This window comes from Myotis daubentonii, chromosome 18 (assembly GCF_963259705.1).
Source record: "Myotis daubentonii chromosome 18, mMyoDau2.1, whole genome shotgun sequence".
NCBI lineage: Eukaryota > Metazoa > Chordata > Mammalia > Chiroptera > Vespertilionidae > Myotis > Myotis daubentonii.
Genome location: NC_081857.1, coordinates 31333577 through 31353104, shown reverse-complemented (window position 1 = coordinate 31353104; position 19528 = coordinate 31333577). Strand labels below are relative to the sequence as shown.

Sequence of the window (19528 nt, the reverse complement as noted above, 5' to 3'; positions counted from 1 at the left end):
CTCTCTCTCTCTCTCTCTCTCTCTCTCTCTCTCTCTTCCACTCGCTCCAAAAATCAATGGAGAATGGGGATTAACAAAACAAAACAAAAAACACCAAAAAAAAGTTTCCTCAGTCTGAGATTGTCTCTCTACATTTTAAGTATAAAACAATAGTGATACTGTGTTGTTAGCATTGAAGTTGTTTTATTCATGTATTTGTGTGTGTTTTTTTAACTCTCTCGGAAGTCTGAAATTTAATTAATAAATTCTGAACTGTGGTATAATTTCTTGCTTTTGTCTCGGTAGACAGGAATCAGGATTAAGATGGTGGGGGTTGGGGACAGCAGGAATTCTCATTTATGTAAAGGAATACGATTAATTACTTAGAGGATAAAGTTTTTAAAGACTGTAATATCTTCAGATTTCCCCTTTACTGTTTGCTAAAAAAATTCTATCTTTGACCCCGTTCCCTAGGGAAAGTCATGGCCTGTGAGGCTTCCTCCATATTCCAGTCTCCTCTTCCTCCTCCTTTTCCTCCTCTTCTTCTTCTTCTTCCTCTTTCTCCTTCTTTTGCCCCTTCTCCTCCGTTTCCTCCTTCTTCAGTGAAGAAGCTGGAAGAAAATGGGGAGAGGGATGAGGACCCACAGGGGCTGCAGGAGAATCTTTTTTATTTATTTATTTATTTTTAAATATATATATTTTATTGATTTTTTTACAGAGAGGAAGGGAGAGAGATAGAGAGTCAGAAACATCGATCAGCTGCCTCCTGCACACTCCCCTGCAGGAGAATCTTATTGGCGAGCTTGAAGGAGAGTGAGGAAAGAGGAGCTGTAGGTGGCGAAATAAGCAATGGGAAAGCAAAGCAGAGATGTGAATGGCTTTGGCTTGGCCTATAGCCTTTTCAGAATATTCAGATGATACAAATAAAGGAATTTAGCTTTTATTTTTCAACTACAGGTTGGTTCCTAGAGAGTATTCTTTAAGCTCACATCATGCTAACAGCTCAACTTCATGGGCCTTGTCTCCGTAGGGTTGTCCTTGGTTGCAGTAAAGAGTAATGTCCACACTTTTCTCTTTTTTTTTTTTTTTTTTTTTTCACACTTTTCTCTTGAAACAACATTTTGAAGTCTCAACAACATCCTCTCTGCCCTAAGATTCATTGTGGAGCGGAAGGAGAGTTTGAAACAAATGTTTAATATTCATAAACTAAAATGCACAGAACCTAGATGTACAATATAACAGATGATTATAAAATAAGGCACACCCTGTGCAGCCTACACACAGATAAAGAAGTGAAACTGTATTAGTCTTTCAATCAATTCCTCCCATGCTTTACTAAGTCATAACCTTCTATCTCATCCCTTACATCCACTTAATCCCCCCTCCCATCTGTAAATTCTCTCACTGGGGTTTCATTTTTAATATCTCTTTTTTTTAATATATTTTATTGATTTTTTACAGAGAGGAAGGGAGAGAGATAGAGAGTTAGAAACATCGATGAGAGAGAAACATCGATCAGCTGCCTCCTGCACATCTCCCACTGGGGATGTGCCCGCAGCCAAGGTACACGCCCTTGACCGGAATCGAACCCAGGACCTTTCAGTCCACAGGCTGACCCTCTATCCACTGAGCCAAACCGGTTTTGGCCATTTTTAATATCTCTTATTATTAATGGGCTTGAGCACTATTACATGTTTGGTAGCCACTTGGGTTTTTTCTTATACGGTTTTTGTCCCCAAGACCTGGGTTATTTTTCTATAGGTCTGTCTGTCTTTTTCTTCTGGTTTTAAAGTAACTGATTAAATCTATCCAGTACCAGTTGTTTATACCAAATGCTAGCAGCCTCTTGAGCCACACTGCCCACAAGCCCTGAGATTGAGTACACACACACACACACACACACACACACACACACACCTACCTTTGCCCTCGATTTGACAATGCAAGGAAGAAAGATCCACAAACTCTGCACGTGGGCTAAAAGACATCTGGGTAAGGGATTCTGGGATTCTTTGTACATCAAATAGGCCTCTGGGGGAGGGAGAAGTGGACTCCATGTGGGAATGTCCTCTTGGCTCTACATCATCTTTGCCTAAAGAAAGAAGGCACAACCAGAAGAGGCCAGAGTGGAGCACATACACAGCAGACCTTTTCCCTGGCGGCAGGCACAGTGAACACTGGGTAGGCCAGCGGTGGAGGGTGATGGCACAAAAGGAAGACACATTCAAGGAGCCCCTGGATAGAGGAGGGAGGGGGTGGAGGGGAAGGGGGGAGAGATGAGGAAAAGCGGTTGGAGGGAGAGGAGGAGGAGAAGGGGGACAGGTGGAGGCGGAGACAGCTGCTCCCAGGTGAGACGCAGACCGCAGCCAGATAACCCGGGTGGATGGAGATCGGGCGCTCTTGCTCCTCAAGTCTCTGCGACTACCGGCGTCAGGGCTGTCCGGTTCCCTCGGTCTCGGACGGGGCGGCCTAGAATGGCGCCTCATCCTAGGTCGCCTCTCCTCTCTCCAAGGACCTCCGAGGGAAGGACGGCAACTCGCTCCTCGGTGGTCCAGCGCGCAGAGTCCGGGCTTCCGATGGAGCACTTGCCCGGCGTCTCTTCTGGGTAAGAGCAGACTCCGCTGGATAGGCCTGCCGTTCCCCGAGGACCGTTCCGCCAGCTCCGTGGGCCAGGCGCGACCCAGGCCCCTGGCGGAGGAGCGACGATTCGGGTCGGTCCCCCTCGATGGTCTGAGCCAGAGAAGCAGCGAGGGAACCGGCTGCCCCCCTGCGGCCAGGTCCTCTCTCCTCCGGTTGTTAGAAAAGGTTGATCCAACTCCCTTCTCAAGCACCAGCGAGGCGGCTGGGTCACATGCGATGGTTGGCGTGTGTGTGCGTGTGTGTGTGTGCGTGTGTGTGTGTGTGTGTGTGTGTGTACACAGCCGGGCTGGAAGAGGAGGAGGGAGAGGGGAAAGTAGGTGCGAGAGAAGCAGCTGGCCCTCCCGGGCAGGGAAAGGGCGCGCTGGAAAGGGACCCAGGAGGGAGGGGGTGGAGGGCAAAGGCAGGGCTCGGGCCTCATCTTTCCAAGAAGGGTGCCTCCCTCGGATCTGGCCGGAGGAGGACAGTGGAGTGGGAGGTCATGGGGACACGTCGGTCACGCTTCCCCAGCACCACGCACCGGGGGGCATTTGTGGTGACCGTGGGAGTGCCCGTCCGGACAGAAGGAGGCGCGGCGCCGGAGGCAGAGGGGTCCACACACTTGGGTCAGGAAGTGGGGGAGCCTGGGAGATGGTGAGGCGCTGGGTGGGGCCGGCGGGGCGCAGTGTGGCACCAGGGACCGGGGAGGTCAGGGGAGAGCTCGTGGGGCTCCACACCCCTGAGTGCATGGCGGAGCCTCGCCCGGGAGAACCAGCTTCGTGATCGGTGTCGCCCCCGCCAGGTAAGTGTGAGCGCGCGCCCTCCTGACACCGTGCAGCCCTCGCGTCCCTCCTCCGTGCACTCAGGGTCACCACCTCCGGCCCCCGCACACGCACACGGGAGACCCCCCTCCGCCGCGGGTCCTTCTGACCGACCGCCTGGCGGCAGCGGCACCGGACCCAGCGACCCGCAGCCACGGCGCCGCCACCTGCTTCTCGCTCTGCGGCCTCTGCGGCGGGGTCCCCGCCACCCGCCCGCCTCGCTCGCTCGCCCCGGGCCCAGAGGACACCACATGCATCCCGACCGGTCTTCGGAGAGAAAAGGGAAACCGTGCCCCGCACCGGGGAGCGTCTGCGGGTTTAAGGGCAACAGTCCTCGTGGGACTGGGCCCTGGGACGGTGGTCGGAGCTGGTGCGGATTCCTACTCCTCCCGCTGCTCGTGGCCGCGCTCGGCGTTTTTCGGTTGCGCCGACTTCACGCGCTGCCTTAGTTGGTTCACGTCGCCTCCTTACCCAGCTCGAGAGACAGACGGACAGTCACCCCTGGCGGCGGCACCTCTCCCGAAGCCGAGCAAACATTTTTGTGCGACCAAGCTGGGGAGGCCCCGCCGCCCGGCGCGTTTCCGGGGCGCACACCCACCCACCCTCCTCTCCGCGATGCAGGCTGCGCCGGCTCGGCGGGTGCCGCGGCCTCGGGTGCAGCCCCCCGGGATGCGACCTCTGCACCGCCGTGTGCACCTGAGCGGGAGGCCGAGGAGCCCTCCGAAGCCCCTTGTGCCGGAGGGCGGCTGCCGTAGAGAAAAGCAAGACCCGTGAGTCCCCAGAAGCGCGCGCCCCCGTGTCCCTGCTGCGGGAGTTGAAGACTCGGTGCCGGGAGCGCACACACCGCACGTGCGGAGATGAAGCAGATTCCTGCGGGAGGACATGTCAGACGGCGCAAAAGAAGTTCCCTGACCGGGAATCGAACCCCGGGCCGCGGCGGTGAAAGCGCCGAATCCTAGCCACTAGACCACCAGGGACTCGGTAGTAGGCTGGCTCGCCTCTGCAATTCGGAAGAGAGTGACATTTCTCCTGCGCTCTGAGGGGCTTTACCGCGGGCACCAGGCGGAGAGGGGCGTGGCACCCATCCTCCCAGCGATGCTTTCATCGGCCAAGTTTCTTCCCTGCCTTCTCCACGGAAGGAGCCCGCAGGCCACCCACCGAGCGCCCGCGCAGCCCGCCACGTCCACAGGTCCGGGGAGCAAGCTGTCCTGCCCCCGCCGCCCTCCGAACCGCCCGGGACTGCGCCTTTGCGAGGTGGCCCGGCGTGGAGAGAAGGTCGCCTGGGCGGGTCAGTGGACCAAGTGGTCGGGAGAAGGCGAGAGGAGAGGCGCCCAGGGTGAGACCCCGGAATCCCCAACCTCAGAAGGCACTCTGATGGGTGCGGGACCCGAATAGCGGGATGGAACACGTTTTCAAGCAAAGCTCTGCGGCGCTGACCTGCCGCGACCTGCCGACCCGCATTCCCCCCCACCCCCCGGGCCCCCTTGGTTGATGGAAAGTCCAACCTTTCGGATGCTCTGGCCAAAAACCACTTGAAGTTCTCTCCGTCGCCGGAGCTTCCCCACATCCAAAGAGGCAGGTGTTCTCTCGTGGGTCAGGTGAGCCGACCTGGGTCTGCAGGAGGGATTGGGATCCGATCAGTTCTGTGCCGAGGGCTCGGCCCGTGGGCTGCTGGGTGTTGAGTTACTCTGCGGACTAGACGCCAGGGGGAAACTCTCTCCCCTTCCCCCAGTCGCGATCATCCCAAATGTCTACAGACGAGCACTAGAGTCACAGCGAGGGCCGGGGGGGGGGTGTATTGGGGGGCTAGGGGGGAGGTGACTAAATCGCCCCTGATTGAGAACCAGCCGGGGTGCGCAGTCCCTGCTGCCCCTGATCTCGGGACTTTCCTGATCAGGGCGCAGGGGGCGGTTCGGCTCTCGGCGCCCGGCTCAGTTGCGCGTGGGACATGAGACTCGCCCGAGACCGTGGGCTTTTCTACCATTAGGCCTTCCCTTTGGTTCTGTCCTCGAAATCAACCTCTTTTGACGCTGTCCACGAGGGCCAGCCAGGCAGCGCGCTGGGTCCTCTTGCTCCTTCCGGGACGTCGCCCTGGTTTGCGCAGAGCCTGCGGAGAAGATTAGGGGCCGCTTCCCCCGGCTGCCCCGGGCGATGGGGAAGGCCAGGGAAGCCGCAGAAAGTGGCCCCCAAGTCTGCGCCGCTGGCGCTCCCCTCGCCCCACCGCGGGCGGTGAGACAGGAGCTGGAGAGAGTGGGCAGGCTGGGGTCCACGTGGCAAACGCGAAGAGGCGGGAAAGTGCGGGGGAGACGTGGACCGGGACAGGGGGCCTCACCAGGAGGCCGGGGCAGAGGCTTGGGCCGGATTTGGAGAGATGCGAATTGCTGGGAGAGGGAGGGGGAGTCGTTTGTTTTATCATCAGAATTGAGGGGAAGGGAGGGAAAAACAGAACGAGCAGGAAAGAGAAGATACCTGCAGTTGTTCAGGAGCAAAGCGCAGTAAGTGGAGTGGTTTTATGTCAAAGCTCATAGAGCAAGAGCGCGGATTAGCACCGCGGGTGTAGCGTGCCGTGATCGTATAGTGGTTAGTACTCTGCGTTGTGGCCGCAGCAACCTCGGTTCGAATCCGAGTCACGGCAGGACCCGAACCTTTGTGGTGCTTGGAGTTTGACTTTTACGCACATGTTCAAACGCGCGCAGGCTGCGCCCCTTCCTTATCTGGGGGCCACAGACCAGCGCCTTCCTCTGCCCGCCCCCACGTCGGGGGAAGGTGTCTCCCCCGCCAGGTAAGTACGTGCAGCCTCCGTAAGGTCGGTTGCAGCCGAAGCAAACAAGAGTAATCACTGGAGCCCACGGGCCGTTCAGCTGCTTTGGGGCCCCACGCGGCTCAGGCCCGGGGAGTCCCGGTTCCGGGCGTGCATGGGGCGCTGGCATCAAAGGAGAGAGTAGAGCAAGGCCAGGGAGACCATTCGGCTGCGCATTGCCTTCGGAATCACCCAATGCACGCGTTTCAAACGCGACCAACACGCAGCGTGAACTCCACTTCTACGGTTTTCCGAGGTTTTGGAGTCTACACGGTCCTCTGCCCGGTAACAGGATATGGCGCTACTAGCGGTGACTAAAGACTTGCTCTCTGCTACCTTGAGTGTCTGGTCTGCATGGGTCTCTGTGGCGCAATCGGTTAGCGCGTTCGGCTGTTAACCGAAAGGTTGGTGGCTCGAGCCCACCCAGGGACGTCTTTGTTACTCTTAAAAAGCCAAACCTTTGCACCTCTTTCTTTGCACTTTCTCTTCCAACCATTAAAAGAGGCCTCCTCCATTACTACCCTCTTGTCTTCTGTGCCTCCCTAAGGAGATTTGGCCCAAATCAGGGACAGAAAACAGGCCAAGGGAAATCCAGCAATCATTGTTTGTTTGCAATAGCATTTTTGAACACTTTCCATATACTTATTTTTTTCTTCTTAATATTTCATTTTTTTTAAATTAAATCTTTTTTTTTTCTTAAATATATTTTATTGATTTTTTACAGAGAGGAAGGGAGAGAGATAGAGAGTTAGAAACATCAATGAGAGAGAAACATCGATCAGCCGCCTCCTGCACATCTCCTACTGGGGATGTGCCCGCAACCCAGGTACATGCCCTTGACCGGAATCGAACCTAGGACCTTTCAGTCCGCAGGCCGACGCTCCATCCACTGAGCCAAACCGGCCTCGGCAATTAAATCTTTATTGTTCAGATTATTACATTTGTTCCTCTTTTTCCCCCATAACTCCCCTCCTCCCAGTTCCCGCCCCACCCTCCGCCCTCACTCCCCACCCACTGTCCTCTTCCATAGGTGCACGATTTTTGTCCAGTCTCTTCCCCCATCTCCCACACCCCTTTCCCCCCCAAGAATAGTCAGTCCATTCCCTTTCTATGTCCCTGATTCTATTATGATCACCAGATTATTTATTCACTTGATTCTTAGATTCACTTGTTGATAGATGCATATTTGTTGTTCATAATTTGTATCTTTACCTTTTTCTTCTTCTTCCTCTTCTTAAAGGATACCTTTCAGCATTTCATATAATACTGGTTTGGTGGTGATGAACTCCTTTAGCTTTTCCTTATCTGTGAAGCTCTTTATCTGACCTTCAGTTCTGAATGATAGCTTTGCTGGATAAAGTAATCTTGGTTGTAGGTTCTTGGTATTCATCACTTTGAATATTTCTTGCCATTCCCTTCTGGCCTGCAAAGTTTCTGTTGAGAAATCAGCTGACAGTCGTATGGGTACTCCCTTGTAGGTAACTGAGTTTCTTTCTCTTGTTGCTCTTAAGAGTTTCTCTTTGTCTTTTGCTCTTGGTATTTTAATTATGATGTGTCTTGGTGTGGTCCTCTTTGGATTCCTTTTGTTTGGGGTTCTCTGTGCTTCCTGGACTTGTAAGTCTATTTCTTTCACCAGGTGGGGGAAGTTTTCTGTCATTATTTCTTCAAATAGGTTTTCAATATCTTGCTCTCTCTCATCTTCTGGCACCCCTATAATTCTGATGTTGGTTCGCTTGAAGCTGTCCCAGAGGCTCCTTACACTATCTTCGTATTTTCGGATTCTTTTTTCATTTTGCTTTTCCGGTTGGGTGTTTTTTGCTTCTTCGCATTTCAAATCTTTGCCTTGATTCTTGCGGTCCTGTGGTCTGCTGTTGGGAGTCTGTATAATATTCGTTATTTCAGTCCGTGTATATTTAATTTCTAGTTGGTTCTTTATCATAACATCGAGGGTCTCATTAGATTTGAGGATCTCAGTAACTTTATCGGCGGCTTCTAGACAGTTCTTGAGAGACCTTAAAAGTGTGGTTCTGAACTGAATATCCTCCATTGACAGTTTTGTCCTGTTTCTTTGTCTCCGCATTTTTTATGCTTTCTTGGTGCACCCCCTAGTGGTCTTTGTGTGCAGTCTTCCTGTAGTTAAGCCTTGATTGTTGTAGTTAATACTAGGGGGATTTGACCTCCAGGCCAACTGGCTGTGAGAATCAGCTGTGTCTGCAGTGGGAAAACTTCTGTCCTCTAGGGAGGTGCTAATCTAGCCTTTGCCTGAGGCTATCTGGCAAATGGCTCTGCGCAGTGCTTGGGCGGGGCGGGTGGGTCACACGGGATCAACAGGGTGGGCCGGAGAGAGCAGTTATGGCGGCTCTCAGTTCGTCCCTAGGGGTTCTGCCTCACAGAGTCCCAGCAACCGCTGCAAACCTCGGAGAGAAAGCTGCCTTTGAGTTCCGACTGAAGCCAGACAGTCCCGATTCTCCCGTTTGAGTCTGGGTCCCTAGAGACTCACCCGGATCTGGAGCTCAGAGTCTGAAACTCCCTCCCGATTGAAAACACCAACTGCGCCCTCCTCCGCCAGCCCGCTCTGTGCGCACTCCGTACCTCAGTATTTCACTTCAGCACTGCGCCTCCTCTGAGTCTGGGTATGATATTCTCTTTCCTCCTAGTTGTAGAATTTCCACTCAGCCAGCCTTCCTGTGGTTCTGGATGATGTCCATTCTGTCTTTTAGGTGTATTTTGATTTGGTTGTTCAAGGCAGCAATCTCCGGCGTTAACCTATGCCGCCATCTTGGTTTTCCCCCTCCATATACTTTTCAAATTAAAAGTATGCTGTACTCTTCGTTCTTGTACAAATATCTGGCCACTTGTTCAAGAGTTTCATAAGGTAGAGTCCCAGAAGAGCAGTTGCTCTAACTTGTGTTTACATGTTTTCTATAGGATTCCATTTTCTCTCCTTTTGTTTTCTCTCCTTATTATATATCACTCTCTCCTTTGTTATTTCAGCAGCTGCTTTAGGCTCTAGAGCGCACATCTGTAACTTACCACAGTCTGCCTTCAAGTGGTAGAGTACCTCTACCCATTTCCCTCCTGCCTGCCCTTATGCTGTGGTCATCATGCATTGCACTTGACATATGCTATAAGCCCCGAAATCCACCATTATTACTGTTGTTGTGTCTATCCCACATTTTTAAAGGGATGTAAATGATAAGACATCTTACATCTTATATGTTTTTCCGGGTAGGTACCATGTCTGTCGTTCTTCATCCCTTCCTGGTCACCCAGATTTCTATCTGGTATCAGTGTCCGTCTTTCTGGAAGCACTTTGCTTGTGGTGTGGGTTTGCTGGTGGTGAAGTCTTTCAGCATTTATGCTTCTGTAAATGTCATCATTCACCTTCATTTTTGAAAGACTTCTCGGGGAGGCATAGAATGCTACTTTGACCTGCCGCGCCCCCTCCACCGCCTCAGTCCTTTAAAACTGCTGCTCCACCATCTTCTCACTTGCACTGTTTCTGATGAGAAATCTGACATAATTTTTCAGTATATAGCATGTAGCAGCTTTGGAGACTTTTGCTCTTTCAATGGATTTGAGCAATTTAATTATGTGACTAGATGTGGTTTTCTTTCTGTTTCTCGTGCTCGTTCATTGTGTTCATTTGGCTCCTTGGATTGGTGGGTTTATAATCTTTATCACGATGGGAAAGTTTTCTGTCATTGTTTTTTCAAAATTGTCTCTTCACCCCCAGTCTTTTCAGGGAATCCATTACTCATTTATTAGGCCTTTTAAAGTTGCCCCATCACTCACTGACTTAAATTTACAAGTCAGTTATGGTTCGGTTTCAATACACCGATTATTCTCCTCATTGTGGGTCATGCTTTCCTGCCTCTGTGCATGCCTGGCATTCTTTCATTGGATGCCAGACATTGTCATGATTTACCTTCTTGGGAACCGGCTCTTGACTTGGCTCACAGCAGTGTGGACACCGCCCCTCCAGGCCTATGACCCGCACCATGGGAGCCCTTTTCATGGCGCCAGCGGTCAGTGCTCTGGGCTCTTGACCAATGACCGGGTGCCTCGAATGGACCCAGGAACCATGGAACTGTTCTCCCTGCCCTCCCTCCCCTCTGTTCCGTTGCACCTGACCTGTGCGCTCTTTCCACGCAAGCCCATTGGTCTCAGAGCTTCTCTGGTGTCCTCTTGGCAAAGGGGATCTCTTTGTTATTCTCTGGCCAAAATAGGCCCCTTTGGTTCCTGCCTGGGCTGCTCTAGAGCCATTGACAGAGTCCTGTGACCATGACCAGCTAACAGGTCCAGTAAAATCCAGGCCAGAAAATGGAGGGATGGAAAGCAAGCACAAGAAATCATTTTAAATGGTACAGAGCTGAGTCTGAGACTTGAGTGGTGGCCCTGGAGTATCTCTTTGGCTCTGCTGCCAGAGCTGAATAGGCCAGTGGTGACACTTGGTGAGACCACAGCCATCTTCATAGATGCCATTAAGAATCTGAAAGAAGGTGAAGACACATACCCTAGAAAAATAGATTTTTCAAGTTGTTTTTTTTCTCTCAATCCCAGGACTGCGTATGTCTGAGGTTACATGTGATATTGATTGGACTGTATTTGAGCACCACCATTTTCCAAATATTTGGCAGCTCCCGTAGTTAAAAATATACCTACTCTGTTACTTGGTAATATCCCTTCTATTTACTTCCCAAGAAAAATGAATGCATATATCCAAAAAGGGTTCTTAAAAAAAACGTTCAAAGCAATGTGATTTGTACCAGGGAAAAGCTGGATAAAACCCACATGTCCATCAACAGAGAAGTGATATACAAACCATTGTATAGTCACATAATGGATTAATACTCCCTGGAAAAAACAACCACCTGTCTTTCCCCTCCTTCTTCTCTTCTCCTGCTCCTCCCGATGCTTCTTTTCCTCCCCTCCTCCTCCTTTCTGTTCCTCTTCCTCTTCATTTTTTTTCCTGTCCTGGTCCATGAGATTACTTAGTGGTTCTGTTTTCCCTGACTCTTAGCAGCTGCCCTCTTCCCCGGCTTCTCAGTCTCTTGTTTCTTACCAAGAACAAACAATAGCCCTGAGGGGAAAAGGCAGAGAGACTTAGTGTCATTCCAATGAGCTTCTCACGACATCAGCCTTCAAAAGTTTTACATATAATGGTGGTTGATGCCAAGCACGAAAGCAAATAAAAATAACATAATGCAGAATTACATGAGAACCAAAACAGAAGTATAAATACAAAATGATAAAATGAAAATTGTCCCCTTACTACCTTTGAAAGGCAAAAAAAAAAAAAAAACCACCACCAACAAAAAATGTTGGGAGAGATTTCTGATCCATTATTTAACTTAAAAATAATGCGTTTAATCAAAACAATTCTCAGACTCTGGTGTCTGAGTTTCCCATAGTAGGAAGGTCTATCCTAGAATCAAGGACTACTGGTCCCTGACTATTTCTTCTCAGATGTTGCCTGACTTTCTTCTGTCCTCTAGTGGGCACCTGTAGGATTACTACAATTGTCCCAAATCCTGCATTTCAGGATTAAGAACATGAAAAACATTCTGTAGGCAAAAGAATCACAGGGAAAACAATTTCATGTTCTCTGAACATATCATAAAAGTACATTTCATTACAAATTGGCTTATACATTTATCCTGGGTTCTATGTTGGTTTGACCAGCTAGTTGTCTTGTTAAATTGGAGGGATAAAATGATCATGAGGTAAAGGGATTTAAAAAAAGGAAGCGCCCTAGCCAGTTTGGCTCAGTGGACGGAGCGTAGGCCTGTGGACTGAAGAGACTCAGGTTCGATTCTGGTCGGGGGCGGGGGGGGGGGTGGGGGGGGGGCACGTGCCAGGGTTGCTGGCTTGGTCCCCAGGGGGTGGCTTGTGGGAGGCAGCCAGTCAGTGATTTTCTCTCATCATTGATGTTTCTATCTCTCTCTCCCTCTCCTTTCCTCTCTGAAATCAGTAAAAATATATTTTAAAAGAAGCAGCAGCAGCCCTAGCCGATTTGGCTCAGTGGACAGAGTATTGGCCTGTGGACTGAAGGGTCCTGGGTTCAATTCTGGTCAAGGGCACATGCCCTAGTTATGGGCTTGATCCCCAGGAGGGGGTGTGCAGGAGGCAGCCAATCAATGATTCTGTCTCATCATTGATGTTTCTATCTCCCTCTCTCTCTCTCTGAAATCTATAAAAATATTTTTTAAAAAAAGAAGCCAACAGTATTGGGGACTTGGTGTGTATCAGGGACTGTGTTAAAGGTTCAACATGCTTTATTTCATTTAATCCTCACAAGAAACTGTATCATCACAGATAAAAGCCTGGATTAGAAGTGAGATCCACCTGGGACAGAATCCAGGTCTTGCTACTTATTAGCTGTGTGATCTTTGAAAATAACCTTACTTTTCTCACTCCCAGTTTCCTCAACTTTAAAAGAAATGGTAAAAATTACTCTCAACAGTGCCGTGAGGGTCAGCAGAATCATGGAAGGAAAATGACTAGAAAAGGTCCTGTAACACTGTGGTCCTCATAAATGAACTAAGTATTCATCAATAATAAAAAGGGAGTAGATTTTGTTTTGGGGGGATCACAGCTATTTTTTAGGAGTGTTTATATTTAACTTTTACAATGACCATTTTTTCAGAATATATATATATGACTTCAGAGAGGAAGGGAGAGGGAGAGAGAGTTAGAAACATCAATGAGAGAGAATCATTGATTGGCTGCCTCCCGCAAGCCATCCACTGGGGATTGAGCTCACAACCCAGGCATGTGCCCTTGACTGGAACCGAACCCAGGACCCTTCAGTCTGCAGGCTGACGCTCTATCCACTGAGCCAAACCAGCTAGGGCTCAGCTTATTTTTTTTTTTATCCCTTTTTACTCATTATCATTTTAACCCTTCAATTTAATAAGGCCACCAGCTGGTCAAACCAACATAGAACCTGGCCAGCCAAATGTAAACTGTAATTTAAAATAAATTTTAGCCAGGCCAGTGTGGCTCAGTGGTTGACCATCAACCGGTGAAACAGGAGGTCACTGTTTGATTCCCAGTCAGGGTATATGCCTGGGTTTCCGGCTTGATCCCCAGTAGGGGGCAAGCAGGAGGCAGCTAATCAATGATTCTCTCTCATCATTGATGTTTTTATATCTCTCTCCCTCTCCCTTCCTCTCTGAAATCAATAAAAATACATATTTTTAAAAAAATTTTTTTAAAAAGAAAAGAAAGAGATCAGTGATTGACAGGGATCGAGTAGGAAGGATGAGGCGTCACAGGTCCTGGGTTTGTCCTGGATGAGAATGTTCTGGAACTGGAGAGTGATTATGATGTGATGTGATGGTCATAAGGAATTGTGAATGTACTTAATGCAGCTGAAATTACATTATGAAGGATCATAGACTTAAATTATATTTTACTAAAATTAAAGTTTATTTTTATTAATATATTATTATATTTTATTTAAAATACATCTTATTTTAACTGAATATTACACAAAACTACAGTAAAAGTTTGAAGATATGTATGCTAAACATAAATATTTAAAAATTGCATCTCAAGGGGGAAGCCCCCTCTGCCGTGGCAGCTACACAGGCTGCAGCCCAGGACCGGGGACCACAGGCCTCGCAGGAGCTGAGGGGAGTTGCCCACACGCAGCAGGTGGTTCTTCTGCCTCGTGAAGGTCAGTGAAAGCTGTGCCCGGAGCCCACTCTGGCTCCGGAGAGGCCACGGGTGTCGGCGTTGCCTCCTGAGGTCTTTTTTTATCTGGCTCTGGAGCTGGTTCTGTAGATCCCAGAAGAGAACATGTTACCCCCATGACTGCCTCCAGGTGCCTTCCAAAGACGGAACATCTCTCCTGTCCATCCATGGAGTCCCAGTGCCAGAGCCACCCCAGGAGGTCTTCCCAGACTGCAGGCCGTGGGGACAGTGATCTGAGCCGGCCCTGCCCCGGCCTCTAAACGCTCTTCTCTGTGTGGCCGAGCCCCATCTCCTCCCCGAGTCCTCCTCACCCTCTGCGTCTGTGGGCTCGCGGCTCTCGGGCTCTGAAAGGAGCAGCTGGGCCTGGCGCTCCAGGGCTGAGCCCGGGAAGTTGAGCTCCAGGTAGGCCAGCAGCGTCACCAGGCCCGGAAAGTCTGGGGGCTGGAAAAAGTCCTGAGGGAACTGGTCCAGCCACATGCCCAGGATGGAGATGATGGCCCTGGGGAGAGACGTGGGCAGCAGAGTCTGAGCCTGGCCTCTCCTTCCACACTAACCTGTGCCTCCTGCTCCTATCCATCTAGAAGCCAGACCTACTCCTTCCCACCTTCAGTCTGGCAATCCTGGCAGAGGTATACCTGGCCAGGAAGGAGGGGCTGGCCAAAGCCTTCATAATTGAGATATATATCTATCTGTATCAGGTTTTTCTATTTTAGAAAAGTAATCAATGTTCACTGTAGATATTTTAGAATGTGGAAAATTATAAAGGAGAAAGTTGCAATCACCCACAATATCTCTCCCCAGTAATAATCATTGTTAATATTTACATGTATTTTCCTCTAGTCTCTATTTTTTTCTGACAAAATATGGATAATTATGTATATTCCTTTCCATAAACTGACAATAACCTGAGACTCAATATAGTGTGGATGCGTTCTTGAGTAATTAAGTAGACTTCTTTTTTTTGAATTTATTTTTCAGTTACGGGTGACATCCAACATTATTTTATATTAGTGACTGAGAGTTCTTAACCAATGGTGTTATGGCAGCATAGTAAGAAGCTAGGAAAATCCCTGGGTAAGTGCAATGGGGAAACTGAGACAAGAAAATTAATCACAAGACCTTATCTTCCTCAACCAAGGACACTTGAGAGCAAATGGTTTATACCTCTCCTCCCTAGCTTAAATCACTCTGGCCTGGGAAAATAGAACAAAGACCTACTTAATGCCATTTCTGCCAGCTAACCTCAAGGGCAGATGAAGTTGGGGAACAAATAATAATAATAATAACCATTAAAGACAGACAGACCTAAGATAACAGTAAAACAGGCCAAAGAAGAACCCAAAACTCCCCTATACACTCATTTTAATGCATCAGCATATTAAAAAAATACACCTAGGAAGCTAATGAATAGTCTGTTGAAACCCTCCCCTAAGATTCTTGCCTGCAGAAACAAAAAGGGATAGAAAGCCCTCAGGACAGCCCTGGTGGCCTGGGGACTGAAGGGTCTCGGGTTCGATTCCAGTCAAGGGCACATGCCTGGGTTGTGGGCTTGCTCCCCAGTGGCGGGGCATGCATGACGCAGCCAATCAATGATTCTCTGTCATCATTGATGTTTCTATCTTTCTCTCCCTCTTTCCCCCTTCCTTTCTGAAATAAAAAAAAATAAAATAAAAAAAAGATAAAAAGAAAGAATGAAAGCCCTCAGGACAAAGGCTTCATGCCCATGCCACTTCCCGGGCATGAACTTTTTATTTCTTCCTAAGCTCTAGGGCTCCCGACAGGACTTGCAACCAGGGGAGCAGTAGGCAGCAGTAGCTCCACCCAGGCTCTGGTTCCTGTCTCCAAGGCCCCCCCCCCCTCCTTTTTAAAAATATATTTTTATTAATTTTAGAGAGGAAGAGAGAGATAGAAAACATCAATGATGAGAGAGAATCATTGATCAGCTGCCTCCTGCACACACCCCCACTGGGGATGGAGCCTGTAACATGTGCCCTTGACCACAATCAAACCCAGGACCCTTCAGCCCGCAGGCCAACGCTCTACCCACTGAGCCAAACTGGCTAGGGCTTGTGTTGTGAAAACTTTCCTACACAAAGTCAAGAACCCACACACTACAGGCCAGCCTGAGGCAAACCTGCTCCAGGCTGGTCCCTGTCCAGGAACTGTGACCATCTGTCCCCATCTTCAGAGAAGACTGGCCCACTCTGTCAGTGTCCCTGCCCCCTTCCTCCTGGAAGGTCAACTCCATGAGGGCAGGAGGGGTGGTGTCTGCTCTGTTCATTGCACTCATTGGCACACCGTAGGTGCTCCAGGAATATCTGACTGATGAGCAAATAAATGGACTCTTTCTCCAGCCCTAACACCTTAAACTTTAGCTCCTGCACCAATGTGTTACTGATTCACTAGGTGCCCTGTGTGGCTCTTCTCCTCCCACTGACACTCAACTCCCACAGGCGGGGAGCACCAGCCAAGCACCCACTGTGGAGGTTCTGCCAGATTAGTGAACAGGGTGCCCCCCACACCCCTTGTTCTGGGTCCCAGGGTGGGGGAGTGGATGCAGGGCTGGGTGGGGAGGGGATGGGGATGGATTTTCTGAGGGGCTGACTCTGTCCACTAACCTCCCAATGCTCTCCCACCACCCAATCCACATCCAACGCTATGACTCCTTCCCTTTTTTCTAGGTAAAGTCCTCAGACCTGGGCCCTCTTGCAGAAATCCCACAATGTATGGGATGCAGGGCTCTGCCAGCACCTCCAACTCTTAGTCCCTGTACTCCCCTCCCGGCTCTGATCCAAAGCCCACTCACTTTTTCTGCTGGTCCACAGGCCCACCATCCTCTTCAGCATACGGGAAGATGCAGCCATACCTAGAGGAGGCCAGGAGGACGTCACACCGACTGCCCTGTGGACACCACCTGCCTGTGAAGTCTAGTGTGACTGTCTCACTCCGACTACAAGGAAGCTCTGGAAAGCAGGGCTGGGGTCTGCTCTGTGCACTGGGTTATGGTCAGTGCCTAGAACATGCCTGCACCTGCCGATATATCACAGGTATCTCAGTTAGCCCGCTGCTCACCCCTGGGATTCCTGCTCTGGCTTCACCCAGGACAGAGAACCCTAATGAAATCTCCAATCTCCTTTTCAAATGAAAAAACAGCTCAGCCCAAGGCCCCGAGGAAAGTGAGGGACGAGGCAGAGGCTTCATCATGAGCAAGAGAAAATGACCTGTTAGCACAACCACCACCCCTCCCGCAGACCTCTCCAATGGCCAGGCCCCCAGAGAGCACGTTACAGGGAGGACCTCACCAGGTTTCTATAAAAATCCTATGAGTTTGCTCCTGGGTTTACCCCGCTGTTCAGAGGAGCACACAGACTCAGGGAGATGCAGTGACCTTCTGAAGACTCACAGCTAGCAAGTGCCCGGATGACCACTGTGCTGTGGAGGGGCAGGTGCTCACCTTGTCAACAGTAGGTCCAACACCTGTTGGGTGGTGGCGAAAGCTCTGTAGCTCCAGAGAAAGGTGGGGACGAAGGTGGGGTCCCTGCCCAGGAAGGCAGGCACCAGGTACTCCACCAGCTTGGCCAGCCGGTGTGCCCGGGCGGTCGGCACCATACAGAGCTTATTTGTGTTCCCGGTGGATGCGGTTTGCCCCTGGGGTGGGACAGAGGAGGGACACGCAGTCAAAACAGCATCATGGACCACCAGGTGGGTTGGCAGCTGCAGCTCAGACTGAACCCATAAGCCCTCAGTGACTGGTGGGGAACATGAGTGCTCGCAAGAGAGAAAAGGTTCTTGGCATGAAAAGTAGAATTGGAGGAGGGGAATTAGTAACATTAGTAACCTAGGTCATATTTTGCTAGCTGAGGATGGACAGCATGTCCCTGTGTTAACAGTGTCATCCCTGGGATTTCTGACAGAGCATCCCATGCTAAGATGAGAACACAGAGGCTTTTCATGGGGTGGGAGGGGTCAGGATATTAGGACATGTGAGATGTTCAGGGCAGCACTGTTGACATGGCAACAGAAGGGGCTCAGTCCAGGTCCCACAGCAGGGAAGGGCTGGATCACCATGGTAACCAGTCCCCCTCAGGGTATGACATACAGCCTTGGGAGACCCCAGCTCCTGACCTGAAGGAACCACAGGGATGCATTCCTCCGGGGCAGAAAATTGCAAAGCAACAGATATGGTACCATGAGCCTGTGTCTTTTGGGGGGACAAGCATCCCCCAAGCATGATGATGAGTAAAACTGGGAGAAGGAGTGTAAGGATTGTCAGGCCAACATGGACACCTGGGGATGGGTGTTAAACAAGAAAATCTGTAGAAAAATGCAAAAATACTCTTGACTGAACATGAGGTGAAATGATACAAAAGCCTCCTTCCTGATATTCCTACAAATATGCAGACAGTGACTTTGCTCCTGGCAGGAAGGTGCTGGACAGTGAGGGTGGGTTGAGGGAGAAGATGGAAACCCAGGTCCCTTTGGAAGCAGGACTCTAGGAAGGGGCTCCGGGGAGTAGCAGGGTGGCTTCTGGAACCCGGGCCCCTTTGACTCCTGGGGTCCTGGAGGTCGGGCCACCTGGGCCTCTGCACTCACCTTGAGACCAAGCGGCACTCTTTTGGCAGCGGGGGGGGGGTGGGGGTGGGGGGGCCCTGTGCCTCCTGCTGGGGGATGGCGTTGAGAACCCCATCAGTCGGCTCCTGTCTGGCCTCCTGTCTGACCTCCTGTGGGGAGCTCTGTAGAGACAGTGCCCAGCCGCCAGGCGGAAAGCCTCAGAGCCTGGCCTGTGTTTCGCAGACCCTGTGGTTCTTTCCACTCCAGACACATACACATTTTACTCAGACCCCCACGAAGGAGAGAAAAGATGTGACAGGCTGAGGGCCTAGGATTGTCATTGGCACAGAAAGGCCCCTTGGAAAGCCCCTCTCCGTGCTGGCTGTGGTCATGACAGCATCACTAGGATATGCCCCGCCCTGCAACCTGCCCAGGGGTCCTCCCTTCAGGTTCCCCTTCCCCCACGTGGAGAGGAGGGGATGGGGGCTGCCCAGGGATGGCTCCCAGAGGTGGCCCGGCCTGAACTGGGCTGCCCGAGGCTGCCTGTGTTACCTGAGGGGATCTCCTGGAGAATGGCCAGAGACGCAGGGGATGAGGGTTGAACCAACGTCTCCAGAATTTCGAAAAACTCCCACTGTGAGGTCTCCGGGAGCAAGAGACCCGATAACAAGAGCTCCAGCAAGAGGACATCTTCAACTCTCAAGTGTCTCTTGCCAAGTGAACTGGCTGTTGGGCTGCTGCTAGAGTGTGGCTGCCTGGTTACGGGGGGGTTCTAAGTTCTTTAGGGAAGTGACCTCATTTCCTGTGATCCCCTTCCCTGAGTCCCCTTCTTCTTGATCCTGGATGAGCCATTGTAACTGTCAGGGCCTGTCTCCTGCCTGCACAATGATATTATTCCAGCATGTACTTCTTAGAAATAATGTTCAGGCACATGTGGAAAGATATGTATAAAGTTGGAGGAGTGCTGTCATGTATAGGAAGTGCCTCCAATCTGTATTTTCTTTCTGTTGTCACCTCCTCTGTGTATGCTCCTCTTAGTATCCCTCCCATAGTCGATACA

At 50.6% G+C, this 19528-nt stretch overlaps 1 protein-coding gene and 3 non-coding genes across 5 annotated transcripts; 2 read left to right on the top strand and 2 right to left on the bottom strand.

Annotated features, from left to right (window-relative positions):
• Window positions 1–4320: 4320 nt before the first annotated feature.
• On the bottom strand, window positions 4321–4393 carry TRNAE-UUC (transfer RNA glutamic acid (anticodon UUC)). The gene has a single exon. It is a non-coding gene; the product is annotated as a tRNA-Glu (tRNA).
• A 1586-nt stretch (window positions 4394–5979) lies between these two features.
• TRNAH-GUG (transfer RNA histidin (anticodon GUG)) lies at window positions 5980–6051 on the top strand. The gene has a single exon. It is a non-coding gene; the product is annotated as a tRNA-His (tRNA).
• A 523-nt stretch (window positions 6052–6574) lies between these two features.
• On the top strand, window positions 6575–6648 carry TRNAN-GUU (transfer RNA asparagine (anticodon GUU)). Its single transcript has one exon. It is a non-coding gene; the product is annotated as a tRNA-Asn (tRNA).
• A 7135-nt stretch (window positions 6649–13783) lies between these two features.
• Window positions 13784–17576, bottom strand: LOC132220645 (ral guanine nucleotide dissociation stimulator-like). 2 transcript variants are annotated; one of them, XM_059673960.1, is made up of 4 exons: window positions 17372–17576; window positions 16724–16783; window positions 14229–14416; window positions 13784–14001 (listed from the first exon to the last, which is right to left on the bottom strand). In XM_059673960.1, exons 1-4 carry the CDS (start codon window positions 17524–17526, stop codon window positions 13805–13807), a joined length of 600 nt encoding a protein of 199 aa, XP_059529943.1. In that variant the 5' UTR covers window positions 17527–17576; the 3' UTR covers window positions 13784–13804. The 2 variants fall into 2 exon arrangements, with proteins under 2 accessions (XP_059529943.1, XP_059529944.1); XM_059673961.1 differs by lacking the exon at window positions 16724–16783.
• Window positions 17577–19528: the final 1952 nt, after the last annotated feature.

Excerpts from the sequence above, each read along its gene's own strand:
- LOC132220645 (XM_059673960.1), bottom strand. The coding sequence starts at position 17,526 with ATGGTGCCGACCGCCCGGGCACACCGGCTGGCCAAGCTGGTGGAGTAC. Across the intron at positions 14,417-16,723 it reads CCTGTGGACCAGCAGAAAAA|GGCCATCATCTCCATCCTGG; the intron begins GTGAGTGGGCTT and ends GTCTCTCCCCAG. Across the intron at positions 14,002-14,228 it reads CGAGCCCACAGACGCAGAGG|AACCAGCTCCAGAGCCAGAT; the intron begins GTGAGGAGGACT and ends TGGGATCTACAG.